At 38.6% G+C, this 17,925-nt stretch overlaps 1 protein-coding gene across 2 annotated transcripts; it reads left to right on the forward strand.

The window, feature by feature from the left end:
• Window positions 1-4,590: 4,590 nt before the first annotated feature.
• LOC111322477 (uncharacterized) lies at window positions 4,591-17,388 on the forward strand. 2 transcript variants are annotated; one of them, XM_022925580.2, is made up of 4 exons: window positions 4,591-4,721; window positions 15,376-15,508; window positions 15,678-15,929; window positions 16,804-17,388. In XM_022925580.2, the coding sequence occupies exons 1-4, from the start codon at window positions 4,676-4,678 to the stop codon at window positions 17,078-17,080; spliced, it is 708 nt and encodes a 235-aa protein (XP_022781315.2). In that variant the 5' UTR covers window positions 4,591-4,675; the 3' UTR covers window positions 17,081-17,388. The 2 variants fall into 2 exon arrangements, with proteins under 2 accessions (XP_022781315.2, XP_022781316.2); XM_022925581.2 differs by lacking the exon at window positions 4,591-4,721 and adding an exon at window positions 12,052-12,164.
• Window positions 17,389-17,925: the final 537 nt, after the last annotated feature.

A 17,925-nucleotide genomic window follows, 5' to 3' on the forward strand; every position in this document is an offset into this window, starting at 1 on the left:
GCAAATTTCTGGGTCGGTGTGTACTTGAACGCTGTGACACCTTATAGCGGAGGAGACCATCTCTATGACTCCGACTACGATAGCCACGATATTCTTTGTCACAAATACCGATGCATCAAGTTTATACTCAATAAAAAAAGCAATCCTAAGAGCTAAGAAAGCTAGGTTTACGAACAGCAATTGAAGTACCTTAGACACGACTCGTACTCTCTTAATCAGTATAGTCCTTTCGTCTTTGGTAGTGTTTTTTGTTTTCCTTTTTGTTTTGATTATAAGTTGTACTAGCAGGGGTGCATGGTTCATCTCGAAAGGCGTGTAGTTCCCAGAGTGGAAACATTGGGAAAAAGAGGCATATCGATCCAAAGACTAAGATGGATATTTGTATTTCCTGACATGCGCAGGGACTTCGATTTATCGGCGATCAAGATTTGAAGTAGTTCCACCGTATCGAAGAGATCAAAGACACGCCACCATTCCACGTTTAGATCAGCCCGGCTTTGCAACATATTCTATCGTGTCCAGAAAAAAAACAGCAAAAGGCTTTGCAACATATTCTATCGTGTCCAGCAAAAGCCGGAAGGCAAAGAATGATTTTAAGAAATCTCAGTCCAAACATCGACGTCGTGTCAATTTTATCAGCAAATGTGCTCAAGATCCAGACAAACTGCAAGATCGTTGGCAGAATGTATAATAACCATGCAAACATTTAATGATATTCCTTGAAAGAGCACCGTTCTTGCGGTTTCGAACAGATGGGGCAGGCAACAACTATAACAGAAGGGATGTAAACTGCGACAAGAAAATGCCTAACGATCGCCTTCTTGCAATTGTAGTGATTGTAGAAGTAATAATAAAGAAGAACATTTTTAATAATTATCAACCCAACCACTGTGATAACAATTAGACATCTGAAAAAGTTTCTCCATCTCTTCGCCGCCATAATGGACCGTTACTTCATTATCATAAAGTCTCGGGGAATTCCCCTCCTCAGAAGTGAACCAATACGCCAATGGTAAATTAATCTGGATGCCCTTGTTAGGGGCGCGGAGAAGTTTCCGAGAAATTTGGCTTCTTTCTAAGAACTCACGGATCAATAAGCAAAGACTGCCTCATGCATGCATCTCTGCATCGATGATGCTCAAGAACATGTGCCATGGTTTTTTTCCTTGTGGTGAGTGCCTTTTACTGGACTAGGGATCGTTCGAATGTTTTTTTAAAAAAATGCAATTTTTTTTAACTTCTTTTTTCTAGACTCAAGATATTACTGTAAAGTGATGTACTGCGAACACGTCTAATAACTTGAGGCCGTGTAATTCTTACCTTCAAGGAGGGTCACTAATACTCCTTTGTAGAACTCAGTTTCGCAAGAATATTTGGACTTTACACGCATCACGAATAATGTCCAAAATTCTTCCACGTTGAAAAAAAATTGAGACGATTACTTTCCACATAGAGATAAAAAGCCAAATTTACGAATTGATATTTTCACTTTTTTCTAATCTTGACCAGTCACAAGTGTAAAAAGATGACATAATATCTTATCTCGTTTGTTCAAGGACCATAACATTCGTGGTCTGTTTTATGACTTTTATCAATCCATATGAAGTCTATGTCCTGTCGAAGCCCTGGTCAAAACCTGACCACAGCCGATCGAGAACAATGCGTACGATTTCAAACAATTAAAAAACTGGGAATTCATCGCGCAGAACAAAATGGTCCACAAATCACGTTTGATTCAGCTTTTTATTCCCGAATCACGTTTAAATAAAAAAAAATAAAAAGAAATTAGTTCATGTGGACATGAAAAGAACTAATGACTTTTAACCACGATTAACGAGTAAAGTAAAAACCAAATCACGATTCACGAAAAAAAAGTCACTCAATCATGCATTACGTAAAAAGTACAGGGGATCGTTTTCAAAAGCAAACTCATGAACGCTTTAGGTCAAAGAAAGAAATCCAAATTTTGACATAATTTCTGGCAAGCTGTCTTCTCAACATAAATCCGATGGATTGTGCTGGTTTTGCTTTTCCTCACCAACCATCGATATATTGGCACTTGATCGTCAGACACGTTTTTCCACTTTTGACATGTTTATGGCACTCAACCTGATTCGTTTTGAGCTCTCATTGCCTCGTTGGGATATTTTCTTCGCTATCATTGGTTCATTTGATCATTAAGGTTTTGGCTTCTTTAGAGGGTCTTAATAGATGTTTCCTTTTTCGAGGTTGATAGAAGTTAGGTTAGCCTCTTGGGTAGTCAGTTTTACAATTATCTTTCATTGGATTATTACGCTGATATCTTGCGCACCTTTACGATTTTCTTTCTTTTGACTTTTAAGTTAAAATTTCGCACACTTTTAGGATCAAGGACATCAAAGATGTCCTTTCGATGTACATCAGCTTTCAGGGGATCAAATAATCATTTTACCACCAACACATACCTATAACGCAGTAGAAGACCAGTAACTTGGATCGATCTTTCCAAGAGCTCTCAGGCCATTTGATATTTTAACAAGGTAACGAAGCAAATCGGATCTGATACATTGTTGATGTAATGGACAGTATATAGTAATACAGTTTATTTCTGACCACTTGTAGCCTGAGGCTCAATTGTGGGTACAGTTTAAGGTTGAGAACAGCCTCAGCATACTCATGGCCACTCATCTGAGAGATGATGTCAAGCTAATGGTTGCAACTGAGGCACCTCAGATGCAATAGTATCAAGTTTTTTCCCCGATTTCTTTAGTCCAAAAGTTCGACTACATGCGCTCTTGATGTTCATCATCAACTGCTGCGTATACTCCAGAATAATCCAAATATGGCTGGAAAAAAAAATTCCTAAAAAAGGGCTCACCTTGCGGTATTTGAGGATTCTCTCCTCGTTCAGGTGTAAATTTGAAGTTATGTCTAATTTGATTAAACAAAGATGTGGTTTATGGTATTTGATGAAACAGACTAAAAAGCGGTTGATTAGATGTAAATTTTACTGCAGCTGGAGTAAAGAAATTAGTTGCCCAAAAATTTTACTACTGTTTTTTGAAGTAAAGTGATGGCTTTCACCGCCCATGTAAGAGTTATGATCAGAACTGGTTGGTCATCAGAGGTACTGGGCCTTGAAATACCCTTATTTTTGGACTTCGTCAAAACAAGAAACATTTTTCTTTACTCAAGAGAGAAGTAAGGGAAGAAATGAAATGCAAAAAGTTAAAACAGTTCAATATTCCTAATTCTCATAGATATCGAACACAACCCAGTTAACTGAATTTGAAGACGGCTTTTTGGTTTTTCACAGCAGCAATGCAGGGGTTGGGGGAAGGTTAATCCCTTATTCACGAGTTGTGAAGAATCGCAAACGAAAGAGTGGGTTAATTTTCATCCTAGTTTCTGCCTCTCAAAGCAAAACGCGGGTTTTTTGTGATAGATGTGGACAGAGCAGGAAGACAGTGGGTGGGGCCTTTTTACCACTAATGAAAATCCCCTCATGTTTTGGATTGAAAATCGTCGAAAGTGTATCATGAAACTGGCTTGGTAAAATTTGCCTCCACAAGCTTTTTAAACAAGAGTCGTACGTTGCCAGAAATAATCTTAGACTATTTTTGGAACAAATACCTTCATGTGCATTGTAACAAATTAATTCCAGGAACACAGAGAACTGGACCGATTTATCAGCCCAGTAAAGCTAGCCAATCCAGAACTGTCTTTGTGTAATCAGGAGCAAGCTCGATTTTGGCACTGACGAGGTGACCGCTCACCCACACAAGCACCCAAACAAGTGAACAGTGACAGAAGATTAAATCGCCTCTACTACTGCTTCATATGGTTCGTTTTTATCAGCATTGAAGACAACGTTGCCATACTCCGTTTTAGTTTTGAATTCACCCGCTTCTCGAAGAGGTCGTTGACCATTCTACCATGTCTGCATGATATTGGAACCAATGTGCATAGGCAGTGTATTAATCGCTGAACTCTCGCTGGCTTTATGAACCAGGCTGACTCGGTGCTGGCCCGGCGAACGCGATTACATGGAAAAATTTCAGCCTGGTTGCCAAGTTATCACAAAGTTGATATATTTTGGTTTTTTTTTTTTTTTTTGCGTCAATCAAAAGTGCCGAGATCTCTTCAGAACCCTGACAAAACTGAGCCAGCCCGGTTCATGGAGTCAGGCCCCCGAAATCGATTCCTTTTTAAACGCTTCGCTTCTTCTGCATGTACGGGGCTGGGGAAAACAAACCTTAGCTGACGTCATAAAGAAAAGGCAGAAAAATTCAGTAAAGGAAATGGTTTGAATAATTATAATATAGAAGCTATCTTATTTATTTTTTTTTTTTTGTAATTTCTTTATTTTTTTTGGCATTTTACAAAACATTACTCTACTTACAATACACTACAGGACTCAGTTACAGTACGTTGCTTACAATAGTTTACTGAGAACACACCACAAACAAAGTATAGTTTACAATAAACTTGATTAAAGCAGATGACTTACTATCGATTACTTCCACTATCTACACGATACTCTACATTTACATTACGTAACGACATATTACACTCCTTTCAATATGTTACATAATTTACTTACAGTAACTTAATAATAGTATAGAGCGAAATTGTGTGCTTTATAATAGAAGCTATCTTATACTCTCGACATATCATTTGCAAAGGAGCAGTGAATATGCAGATCTCTGTGCGTTTCACTTTGATTCTCGCCGTGGCCATGGGTAAGTTTACTTTTTACTACTTTCCCTCCATGTACTAGCCTGGGGCCGTTTATAGAACACGAAAAATATGATTGTTTGCAAGGTACTCCAGAACAGGATATCCACGCGGATGCAAGAATTGATTATTCAATTCCCACGTGGGGTTGATTTCATTTAGTCTCGTTTCGGAGGCTTCGTCTTGTTATTTTCCTTAAACCCTCTGGTAATTTTGCATGCTTTCGCATTGTTCTGTCGCGATTTTATGGATCCTAAGCTACGGATCCAATATAATGACACCCTGACTAGATTTTAACCCCTTTGTTTGTCACTACGTTCGATGCAGTTCTTATCGCTTTGGGTAACAATTCTAGTAACTTGCTCCTTGAGTTTTTCTCGAAAACCTTTTTGAAGTCTTTCGAGTTATGGCAATACCTGTATCTTGACGTTCTTGCTGATCAGCGACACATGGCGAGAGAAGCATTTGTTATATGTAGCTTGATAATAGTTTGAATCGAACGAGAAGATTAAGGCGTTGGCCGGCTGCTGTGTAATTTTACTTTCTGTGCACTTGGTCCCTTCAGGAGTACAAATAACGCACGAGGCGAGTACAAATACCACGCGATATTTGTACTCCAGAAATATCGGCGAAATTCGCCCACACTGAAATGACAATTTGGCATGTTGGATTATAAATCTCTTATGAAACATTTTGTTGTGTAGTATGGCTGATTATTATCCAACCACATTTCGTAGAGTATAAATAACGCCATAGACGAGTACAAATATGACGCGGTAATTGTACTGTAGAGTACCGGTTAAACAGGTTTTCTCGCATCGCGCAAGCGAAGAGTTGAATGTCTTGAATTGTAGTTGCGAAAAAAAATGGCGGACAATTTGAGTCATATTTCTAATGACGAAGAGTGAGAATGGCTGGCAAGTATACATCCAAGTTTAATAGATGAATCGAACGAAGAAAAACAGCTAGACGACCTGGAAATTTCTTCATTTATTGAAGAAAAAAGAAACAGCAACACGACAACGCGCCAATTCCGTTTTGCTTCGTATACTTCTGTCACGCACTCCCCGTAAATAAATATCCGCGAAATTCGCCCGCACTGAAATAAGTTTGGCGTGTTGGATAATAAATAACTTATTAGACGTTTTGTTGTGTAGTATCGCTGAGTATTTTTACTCGTTATTTGTATTTTGACTCGCCCTACGGGCTCGTCAAAATACGGCACAACTCATAGGTTTGTAGGTTTGTGGGTTGTAAACTGGTGAGAAAGGGAAATATTTTAGGTTTGTGGGTTGTAAATGTCCTCCACACTACTAGGATTAGCAAATTTGTTATTGTAAGATTATTGAGGAGTTTAATTTGTTTTGTATATTCATTTTTGTTGTAGTAATGATATACAAATATATACATCCAGTGAACTTTTAGCTTAATTGTCAGTCTTTTACTTTTTCGAATATAAATTTCGAGTCTGATATTTCTGGGTTGATATCACTATAAATCACGGACATGAGAGCGATCGATTCGCATGATGTAGAGTAAGTTGGCCAATATTTTGTACCTCGACCATGTGCTTGGTCAATAACATAATTCAATGAGTGGTATTGTGTCTCAGAAGCAGCGAAAGCGTTTAACCGTGACGAAGGAAAGGAAGGAAGTAGGAGTTCGTAAATCAAGTAAAAAACCTTACTTCCACTAAAACTTTCTGTAATGACTGCTGCATAGTTTTTTTTTGGCAAAAGCAAACATCTTTGCAACCTTAACATTGTCTAATATTTATGTGGTCAATTTTTTACGGTGCACAAGAAGGCAAAGCTGCTGTTTTACAAAAGAATGATTTCACAATACCGGGGATCCTGATGAAACGACTCATGATGAGATCAACTCGTTAAAAGTAGAATCAGTCTTGCAACATGTTGTGCAGTGACTCAGGAGCTGCAGATCAATACACTGAATATAGAAATAGTCTTGCAACATATTGATTCACCTGACGAGATCCCAATGAAAAGATACGATTATTAAAAATAGCATGAGACTACTTGTCGCGCCAAACCGATTTCTGCGTTAGCACTCCGTAAGCGAACCGTGGTTGTTTGGTTTTGCGATAGAGGGTGGGAAGGGGTGGTGAGGAAAGACAGTATGTGGGGCTTCTTACCCACAAAGAAAAGAAAACCAGGGAGGGAAGCCTACTCCTAACATGTGTTGGGGTAAAAATTATCGAAAACTCAACATAAAACTGGCTTGGCATTGTTCATCATCATGGACAGCCTGTTGAAGGATTTTGATTTGCATCGTATGTCTAGTTCTCTTATAGTAATAGGATGAACACGTTGTAATTGAAATTTTTGTGTCTGTCGTTTGTGTTCCGAGGATACCTTTCGATTTTGATATCAGTCACGAACCTGAAAGAGCGGATCCGTGTGGTGTAATATATAGAGCACGGGATCTCTGCAATTATCCTATACCATGTCCGCATGTTTTGAATTCACCCAGCGCGCGAAGAGCTCGTCGACCATCATGCCAAGTAATTGCTTAGAAATGTCATTCTCTTTCTCTTCATCCATTTCCTCCTCCTTAGGGCTCACTTTTTTCAATCACTCTTAACTTTCTCTTTGGAGTCCTTAATATCATTCACGGGTACATCTGCTTGCTTGACCTGGGGCGTTGTCTCGTTGTCTCGTTGTCTCGTTGTCTCAATAGTGATTTATTATTGAAAGATTTTTGAGGGGGTTTACTTTGTATTGTATAGTCAGCTTTATTCCTGTAATGAGATGCAAATATATCGATTGAACTTTTAGCTTTATGGTTTTTTTGTTTTTGCTTTCTCGAATATACCCTTCGTGTCTTATCTTTCTGGGCTGGTATCACCATGAATCACGGACATAAGAGCGATCGATTCGCACGATGTACAGCCCGTTAGCAAATATTCTGTACTTTAATGATATGCTTGGTCAATAACATGATTCAATGAGTGGCATTGCGTCACAGAAGCAGCAAAGCGCTTAACCGTGACGAAGGAAAGGAAGGAGGTTGGGGTTCGAATATCAAGTCAAACACCTTCTTCTATTCAAACTTTCCGTAATGATTGCTGCATAGTTTTTCTTAAAAGCAAACATCTTTGCAACCTGAACATTGTCCAGTATTTCTGTGATCAATTTTTTTACAGAGCACAAGAAGGTAAGGTAGCTGTTTACAAAAGAATATTTTCATAACATCGACGATCCTGATGAAACGACTCATGATGAGACCAATGCTCTAAAAATAGAATCAATCTTGCAACATGTTGTGCAATGACTCAGAAGGAGATCAATAGACTAAATATAGAAATAGTCTTGCAAAATATTGTTTCATCCAACGAAATCCTTATAAAAAGATGCGATTTTTGAAAATAGCATGAGACTATTTATTTCGCCAAACTGATTTCCGTGTTAGCGTTCCGAAAGCGAAACGTGGTTGTTTGGTTTCGAGTCTTCTTATTTTCTTCTTCCTCCGAGTAGTTTTGCTCCTTTTTACGAAGTTTCTTAGCAGAGCCTTTGGTTCCCAAGTTACAGAACCAATTTGAACTGAACTATATTGAAATACTGCTTTCTCTGCGCTTAATCCTTTTACGCTAGCAAGCATCTTTTCATATGAGGACTCGAGCTAGCGCTTTTCGATAATGCAAGTGCAACGGGTTCAAAGCCACTCGTGATGCTATATTTTTTGAGCTGCTATGCAGATAAAGCGTCAACTGTATAGCGTGGGAGAGAAGTGATGCGTATTTATACTGATCCCAGAAATAAGGTGGGCATTTCTTATCCTGTTTCTGCGACCAAGAAATATTTTATATCACTAAATATTCTTCCACGAGGTTTTAAACTTAACACTCCATAACTACAAGCAAATCGATGCTCTCTCAAAGTACAGAAGTGATGGCGAAGTAAAATATTGTATGTTTGTGGTTGCATTGCCACATGTCCTGTGCACTACTAAGATTAGCAATCCTTATTGTAACTGGGCGATCAAATAAAAACATAAATGTAGTTATTTCATCATCATGGACAGCCTGTTTGAGGAGTTTGATTTGCATCGTATATCTAGTTCTCTTCTAGTGATAGGATAAACAAGTTGTAATTTGAATTTTTATCAGCTTTGTCTTTTGTGTTCCGAGGATACCTTTCGATTTTGATATCAATCACGCACCTGAGAGGGCGGATACGTGTGGTGTACATGTAGTGTATGTAAAGTGCGTGATCTCTGCAATTATCCTGCATTACTTCCGCATGCTTGGTCAGTGACGGGCAAAGAGTAGAATGACTTCTTAAGACCTCTACGCAAACTTTCTAAGAAAGCTGCAGTATATATTATATATATATATATAGATAGATAGCTCTCGCTTGGCTTTGCCTTTTGGCTACCTTGCGATTGAGCACTTTACACTGGGGTTGCCATGCACTAAGCCTTCGGGCGAAGCTCATCACTTTAGTTGTGATTTGAGCACTCTCGCATGGCAACATGCCTACACTTGGTCCCACAACTGTAGCGCCCAGGCAATGGTTTATTCCAGAGCTTGGCCCAGTGTCTGCACTGCACTGACGAGACCCACATAGGTCGAAACAGTGTGCACCCTGTCTGCGGTTATATATATATATATAGATAAATAAGTCGTTAGTAGAACTTTCAGGCCAACAAGGTGCACCGCGCCAGGAGGATCAATAAAGATTCACAGTCAAACCTCACAGCAAACACGAACATATAAAGTTTAAAACAAATGCGAGGATGGACAACTTCTGACGTAAAAAAAATAAAAAAATTTAATAAAAACGTTTCGGTCAAAGACCTTCAGTTATTTACAACTTTTTAAAAAAATAGCTTTAACTAGGAACGAAGTGCTAGTGATTACGTAATTACATGTAACGGCTAATGAACTGTGCTAATAAAAAGATGACAAAAAACCGAGCTACAAAGAAAACAATGGATAAAACACAAGCGACAAAATCCTCAAAACAAGAAAAAAAAAAAAAAAGAAAAAAAGGAAAACTAAATATGCTAAAATGAGGGGCGCAACCGAAGAAGCAATGCGGCAAGCATTAGAAGAGCATTAACTACAACTGTAAATCGTAACAAAATCCCAAAACAAGGCCTTTGGAGCCCGGAAGGGCAAATTAGCAACAAAATCCTTAAAGGAGCCCTTAAATGATACTAAACATTATAAGATCGCTTAGCAGGACCTCTGAGTCTAATCAACACCTAAAACTGAAGTTGACAAAATCTAAGAAAAGGGCCTTTGAACGATTAATTAATAACGCATAATACAAGATAGAAAATTAATTAATTAGAACAAATTCTGTTTTTAGAATAAAATTCCTTTCTTTTATTCAACCCATGAGGTGCCAGAGAGAACAGGTGGGCACTCCAACAAGCCTCTTTTGTGATTAAAAGCCTATCGATCTCTTTAGAGCCACTTTGGGCCTGTACCTGATCAATACATAGGAACGAAAACTCACCTAAGGTGTGTGGGGTTCTGCTGAAGTGTATCGCTACCTTACAAGTTGTTTTGTTTGTGATCATAGCAGATTTGTGATTTCAAAACCTAACTTTAAAGTCGGTAGTAGTAGATCCCACCTATTGCAGGCGACATTTCTTGCAAGAAGCCAAGTAAATCACATCTTTAGAGTCACATGAAAGTCTAGAATTAATGGCGTATCCTTTGCCCGTCTGAAAGCTGAGAAAAGACTTGGATTCAACAAAGAAATTCTGACACAGGTCGCATCTTTTCCATGTGAGGAAGTAGCCGATACCGTTGAATAGCGCTCAATACACAAGTGCAGAGCTTATTACATACAGTAGGTAGCGATCAAACAAGACGACACGTGGTTTCTGTTACTCGGAGTTTCGTACTTACGCACTCATCAGACAGATTTAAATCTGTAGCGATCGGTAGCGATCAAATCGCTACCTAATGTATATATCTAATTTATTTTTCTTCATATATGGAATCACACCTCTTTGCAATCTTCATCTATTATGTCCTCGATCCATTTTTGGCGATGCAAGAACGCACGAGCATCTCTCTGAAGAATTGTTCTACATCACCAAATTTTTTTTTTATTTGAACAGGCGCAAAATCACGGTTACTCCTTTTGAGTACTTTATTTGTATAAAATGTTCGATATTTTTCTAGTACTTCGATACACGTGCAAAAATGTGCTTTCAGCTTTGTCACTTGTATTTCAATGTTACCGACATACCTTTCAAATCTGATGTTGACACTAACCTCAACAAGAAACGAACCGCTTGGTATAGTCCACATTGTTACGGTTCATTGGCAAATATTCTGTACTTTACCGCATGCTTGATCAATAACATAGTTTAACGAGTAAAATTACTTCTCAGAGGCCAATCACGGACATGAGAGCAATCGACCCGCATGATGTAGAACATGCTGGCCGATATTGTGTCTCAGAAGGAGCGAAAGCTTTTCAGCGCGATAAAGGGATAAAGGGAAGGAAGGAAATAGGAGTTCGTACATCCGGTCAAACACCTTCTTCTACTCAAACTTTCCGTAATGCTGGCTGCATAGTCTTTTTTTTGCAAAAGCAAACATTTGTGCAACCTTAACATTGTCCAATATTTCTGTGATCAATTTTTTACGATGCACTTGGAGGTAAGGCAGCTTTTAACAAACGAATAATTTCACAATACCGCCGATTCTGATGAAACGACTCATGATGAGATCAATACACTAAAAATAGAACCAGTCTTGCAAGCACGTTGTGTAATGACTCAAGAGCAGATCAGTACGCTAAAATAGAAATAGTCTTGCAACATGTTGTTTCACCTGACGAAATCCCGTTAAAAAGATTATTGAAAATAGTATGAGACCATCTTTTAGGCCAAACATATTTACGCGTTACCACCCTTTAAGCGAAACGTTGGTTGTTTGGCTTTGCGACAGAAGTTTGGGGTGGGGATGGGCTAGAGCATAGAGGCAGGGGAGGGGGCTTACGTTTTCCACTCAGAAAAGAAAACTAAGGAAGGGAGACTAGTCCTAACATGTGTTGGGGTGAAAGTTATCGAAATCACAACATAAACTGGCTTGGCAAAATGTTCAGTCTGTTGATGTGTTCACAAATCAGTTTCATCAAGAGTCTTACGTAGCGCAACAAAATGTGACGTTCTTTAGAGCGACTGCATCCATAGCCTGTGACCCGTGAAAAGTTGATGTGAGAACACACAACATTGTAAGATTGATTGTATTTAAAACGCTTCACCGCTTCTTCATTTCCAGCGGCTGAAGAACAAACGTCAGCTGACGTCACCTTGAAAAACCGCGGATAATCAATAACAAATCAATAAAGGAAATTCTTTAAATAAAAAGACCTAGGTTACACCTAAACAGTTCATTTGCAAAGGTGTAGCGAAGATGCAGATCTCTGTGCGTTTCACTTTGTTTCTTGTCGTAGCCGTGGGTAAGTTCATCTTTCTCTTCCCAACTTGTATGTATTATCCTAAGGTAAATACGTTCTAAAGTTAACTTAGCGAACTTAACCGAACACGTAGATAAAAAAATTAACTATTCAATTCCCACATAGAGGTGATGTCCTTTACTCTCGTTTCGGAGGCATGATCTTCTTATTTTATTTTTCTTCCGAGCAGTTTGGCTCCTTTTCACGAAGTTACTTCGCAGAGCCTTTGGTTCCTAAGTTACGGAACCAATTTGAGGACACCTTCAGTAAATTGACTTTAATTTCCTTTCACCTTCTATTCTCAGTTTTTTGTTGGTTACAATTCCAATCTCTTTAGGTAATATTCTTTGCAATCTTATGACATTTGCTTGAACTCATCTCTCTGTTACAATTCTTTGAACTCTTCAAGCTAAGACCATTTAATTGTGTTTGTCCCAGACTTACATGTTAGCGAACTTGCCAATATACGACACAAGTTAAGTGAGAGAAATACTCTTTCTGCATCGGGTCGGTGCGAGAATTAAGCGGAAAGATTAAGGCGTGAACCATACTACAATACTCAGTGCTTTCTTTCAGTACTAAATGCTTTTACGCCGGCAAGCATCTTTTCATATCTATGACCCGAGCTAGCGCTTTTCCGTAGTGTACACGCAGCAGATTCAAAGCTAATTGTCCTTTGATGAAAGTGATGCTACGATTTTAAGCTGCTGTGTGATAAATCGTCAGCTGTATAGCTTAGAAGAGGAGTGATGCGTATTTATACTGATCCCAGAAATGGGGTAGGCAATTTTTATCCTGTTTGTACAACTGAGAAAGATTTGGAATTATTAAATATTAATATTCTTCAACGAGGTAGTAAACTTCATACTCCATAACTACAAGGCAATCGGTGCTCTGCTAAAGTACAGAAATGATGGTGAAGTGAAATATTTTATGTTTGTAGTGAGGAGGTGGTTAGTGGTGGATATTTACCGTGTGCGCTTTTAAAAGCAGAAAATGGAGCTAGGATTCGCAAACTTTACTGTAACTGGGCGATTAAACAAAAATGTATATAAAGTTATTACATAATCATTAACAACCTGTTTGAGGGGTTTGATTTGCATCATAGTTCTCTTCTAGTGATAGGTTAAACAAATTATAATTTAAATTTTTGTCTGTCTTTTGTGTTCCGAGGATAGCTTCCGTTTTGATATTAACCACGGACCTGAAATCGCAGATCCGCGTGGTGCAATATGTAGAGTACGTGATCTCTGCAATTATCCTGTACCATTCCGCATGCTTGGTCAGTGACGCGTAAAGAGTAGAATTACTTCTTAAGACCCTACGCAAAACTTCCAAAGTAGCTGCGGCATAAACGTATATTTTCTTCTTAAAGGCAGAAAATGGAGCTAGGATTCGCAAACTTTACTGTAACTGGGCGATTAAACAAAAATGTATATAAAGTTATTACATAATCATTGACAACCTGTTTGAGGGGTTTGATTTGCATCATAGTTCTCTTCTAGTGATAGGTTAAACAAATTATAATTTAAATTTTTGTCTGTCTTTTGTGTTCCAAGGATAGCATCCGTTTTGATATTAACCACGGACCTGAAATCGCAGATCCGCGTGGTGCAATATGTAGAGTACGTGATCTCTGCAATTATCCTGTACCATTCCGCATGCTTGGTCAGTGACGCGTAAAGAGTAGAATTACTTCTTAAGACCCTACGCAAAACTTCCAAAGTAGCTGCGACATAAACGTATATTTTCCTCTTAAAGGCAGAAAATGGAGCTAGGATTCGCAAACTTTACTGTAACTGGGCGATTAAACAAAAATGTATATAAAGTTATCACATAATCATTGACAACCTGTTTGAGGGGTTTGATTTGCATCATAGTTCTCTTCTAGTGATAGGTTAAACAAATTATAATTTAAATTTTTGTCTTTCTTTTGTGTTCCGAGGATAGCTTCCGTTTTGATATTAACCACGGACCTGAAATCGCAGATCCGCGTGGTGCAATATGTAGAGTACGTGATCTCTGCAATTATCCTGTACCATTCCGCATGCTTGGTCAGTGACGCGTAAAGAGTAGAATTACTTCTTAAGACCCTACGCAAAACTTCCAAAGTAGCTGCGGCATAAACGTATATTTTCTTCTTATCATACAGAATCATGCCTCTTTGCAGTCTTTGTCTATTGTTCTATTGTGTCCGTGATCCATTTTTGGTCGTGCAAGAAGACGTGAGTTTCTCTTTGAAAAATTATTTAATGCATTGTGTTATTTCGCCAAACGCAAAAAAGCTTTGAGTGCTTTATTTGAACAGAATCTTCGTTTTTCTTTTAGTACTTTGATACGCGTGCAAAATGTGCTGTTAGCTTCATGACCCGTCCTTCGCTATTACAAACATACCTTTCAAATCGGATATTGACGCTAACTTCAACAAAAAACGATCCGTGGGATAAAGTCCACATTGTTACGGCTCATTGGCAAATATTTTGTGCTTAACCGCATGCTTGGTCAGTAACGTAGTTTAACGAGTAAAATTACTCCTCAGAAGCGGCGAAGCGTCTTGGAAAATGACGAAGGAGGGGGAAAGGGAGTTTGGACGGTTCATCGCAACCCAAGCAAAACACGTACTTCCACTCAAACATAAATTGGATTCTGCATATTTCTTAGCACAAGTTCTAAATATCATTTCAATCTCAAAATTGTTCATTGTTTTCGTGACCGATTTTGACAATACATATGAAGGCAATTGCTTGCTAGAAAAATTGTCTTACAGGATGTTAGCTAAACTGATCCTCAGAAGAACACGAGACAGGAGGACCACTTCAAAGACTGTAATCTCCTCAACGATCAGTTCCCCCACCCCTTCCCCCCTGATGCTTTCAATCTCTAAAATGTTTGTTTGATAACAATCTAGCGTTATATTCTTATTACTTACTTGACATTCATTAAAATTATTTATAGTGAACGGCTGACTGATTTCTTGGAGTCATCGAAACGAGAAAACGCCTAAAGAGATCAAGTACATAGAAAGTAAAATTAAAACTATTATGAAACTTTATGTAACCTTGTGTCGTTGATCAGCAATAGCACAAAGATACAGGTCTTGCCCAAACTTGAAAGACTTCAAGTAGGTCTTAGAGAAAAACTCGAGCAGCAAGTTGCTAAAATAATTGTGAATGGCTGACTGATTTCTTGACTACCATTAATCATTCTTTGACAGCATTTCTCGTTGGAAGTCACGAAGCGCTCCCTAACGTTGGCCAATGTACTTTCATGGAGTACTTCTGCGCTGCTCGAAAATGCGGCACATTTTTCTACAAAGGGCTGCAAAAGGATCCCAAAGGAAATTGTCTGTAAGTTCACTTAACGGGCTTTAAACTTTTGAGATGTTTTCAACGGCGACCTATCCAACTGTGACGCAATACTGCGGTACCTGTCAGGTCGCCTGTTTTATTCATGGATAACCATAGACTCTTACTCAAAAATTGCTCTAACTCCATAGCTTTCTTGTTTTCATTCCAGTGCTAAGTTCAACCAAATGAAAGACTGTGTGTTCAAGGTGGCCAAGTACTGCGCTGACTCGCTCACAGACAGCAGCATCAGAAGAATTGTAGACAAGAATTTTCACAGCACAGAATGTTCTGAAGGCCCCGCTCAAATAGAGTCTTCGGCAGGACTGCCTTGCTCAAGCTCTTTCGCGTCTGAAGCAAACGCTTGCGGGAAAACGTTCCGGAAGATATTCGTCGCGGACAAATCGAATTCCTCTCTTTGCGCGTGAGTTGTGAGACTACTTGTTTTTAATTCACTAAGCTGAATCGTATAGGCATTCTGATTGGCTCTCACTTTTGATGTAAACGCATAGATGAGGTTACTCTTAATAACTTTGCCTTTTTATGATATAAAACAAACAGACTCCATGATGCCGCGGGTTTACTCAGTAAAAGACCACAGAACGCGTCAAAATGTGGTCAAAACATTTTTGAAACACAGCTGCGCCTCGTGTACTACTTCAGTGATCATTTTCTGAATATACGCACGACATCATTGAGTAAATTTACATTTAGAAACTAATAGGGATTATTAATCAGGGCGTGGCTATTGAACAAAGAAAAATGTTACTCTCTTGTCTTGAGGGCAAGGGGAAAAAATCATTGATTACCCTTTTGAAATTGAGAAATCAAATCAAATTTGGGAACAGGCGAGAAAATATAAAAAATCTTTTTAGACAAGAATGGAAACATTATTCCCAGTTCTTTCTCATATCCAAGTGTGTTAAAAAAGTCTGACTTCATCATTTAAATCCACCATATTTTTTTAATTTAACGCTCTGCAAATAAGTCCGAAAAAAAATTGGAAGAAAAGAAGGACAAGTGAGAACACTTCTTGGCTAAGTATTATAAGAACAAAAAAAAAGAAAAAAATATATGACTACCACCAATAAAAGAATTAAAGGCCAATTTGAGAAAATACTTAATGTAGACCCAGTGAACTGTCTTATACACGCGCGCGGGAAAACGTCAAAGATCAAGTCGCGTTAAGAGCTCTATAATCGAAACAGATAGAAATCAGTGCAGTCTCAGATCCAAAATTGAACAAGGAGGGAAACAGACGCACGCAGTACGATTTTGTTAACCTTCATTCTTTTCAGGGAGCAAGCCAAAAAGAAGAGGTGTCTGAAGAATTTGATAGATTCTGACTGTACCATTTCCTTTGCTGACCGGGAACTGTTGGACTTAGGCTTCGCTGACTACAATCCTTTCTGCGCAAATAATCGGGACCCTGGGGCGACTGGAAATGACCAGTGTCATGGCGTCAAAGACATCAGTGGACCCGCTGGCATTAATGCAGCAGTTGGCATTAAACCTGGTGTTATGCAAGCACTGTTGTTTGGTTTCCTGTCCATATGGTTCTTTTTCAACCTTTAAAGAGAATGCCCTCTTAATCTCTTTTTTCATACATTTCTGGTCAAATTTGACAGGGTTTTGTATTCAGCGAAGCATTTGAATGAGCTGCTAGCTTATCTTACGTCTCAAATATTTCCTTTTAGTAGCTGCTTTTTATTTCTTGAGCAAGCACTTTCTTTAAAAAGCATTTCAGAAATTGAAAAAAACTGAAAGTTTAAGTAAAATAAGATTAAAACACAATCCTTTTAAGAAGCCGATTTACTAATTCGTTTCTCTAAACCATGTGTGTTAATGATATTAAAAATTAAAGAAATTAATCAGAAACCAAAGCGTTTCTGTGTGTTGTCTTGACAGCGACATCAACTCACCCAAACCCAACCTCCTCGCCCCAACTCCCCCAAACCCAACCCCCACCCCATCCCTAACCCAGCTTAATAGTTCTTTAAACTAATTGCGTGAAACTTGTTAGCCCTTCGGTAATTGGACTTCTACTGCAAGAAAGCTAGAAATGTAATATCCCAGGTTCAAATTTGTATAAACGAGCTCAGATGCCTCACTGAAATCAATTGGCCGGCAGTGAAGAACATTGACGTGCAAATTTCAGTAACACTAGTAATCGTAATATTTTTGCTTTGAATTAACAACTGACAGCGAAATCATTCAAACTGTCCTAAAATTGTACATTACCACCGACGACTTGAACACCAACAATAACATCAACAATAGCATGCTAGTTCATCTTCAATCGAAGTCAACTTTTTTCCAAAAAATCCCTTTTTAGCGTTGTCTGTACTAGTATCGACAACAATGTTCGTAATCAAAGCGGTAGAATTATTGCGGGCTCACGAGGCGCAATCGAATGAGTC

Source organism: Stylophora pistillata, chromosome 5 (genome assembly GCF_964205215.1).
Source record: "Stylophora pistillata chromosome 5, jaStyPist1.2, whole genome shotgun sequence".
Lineage (NCBI taxonomy): Eukaryota > Metazoa > Cnidaria > Anthozoa > Scleractinia > Pocilloporidae > Stylophora > Stylophora pistillata.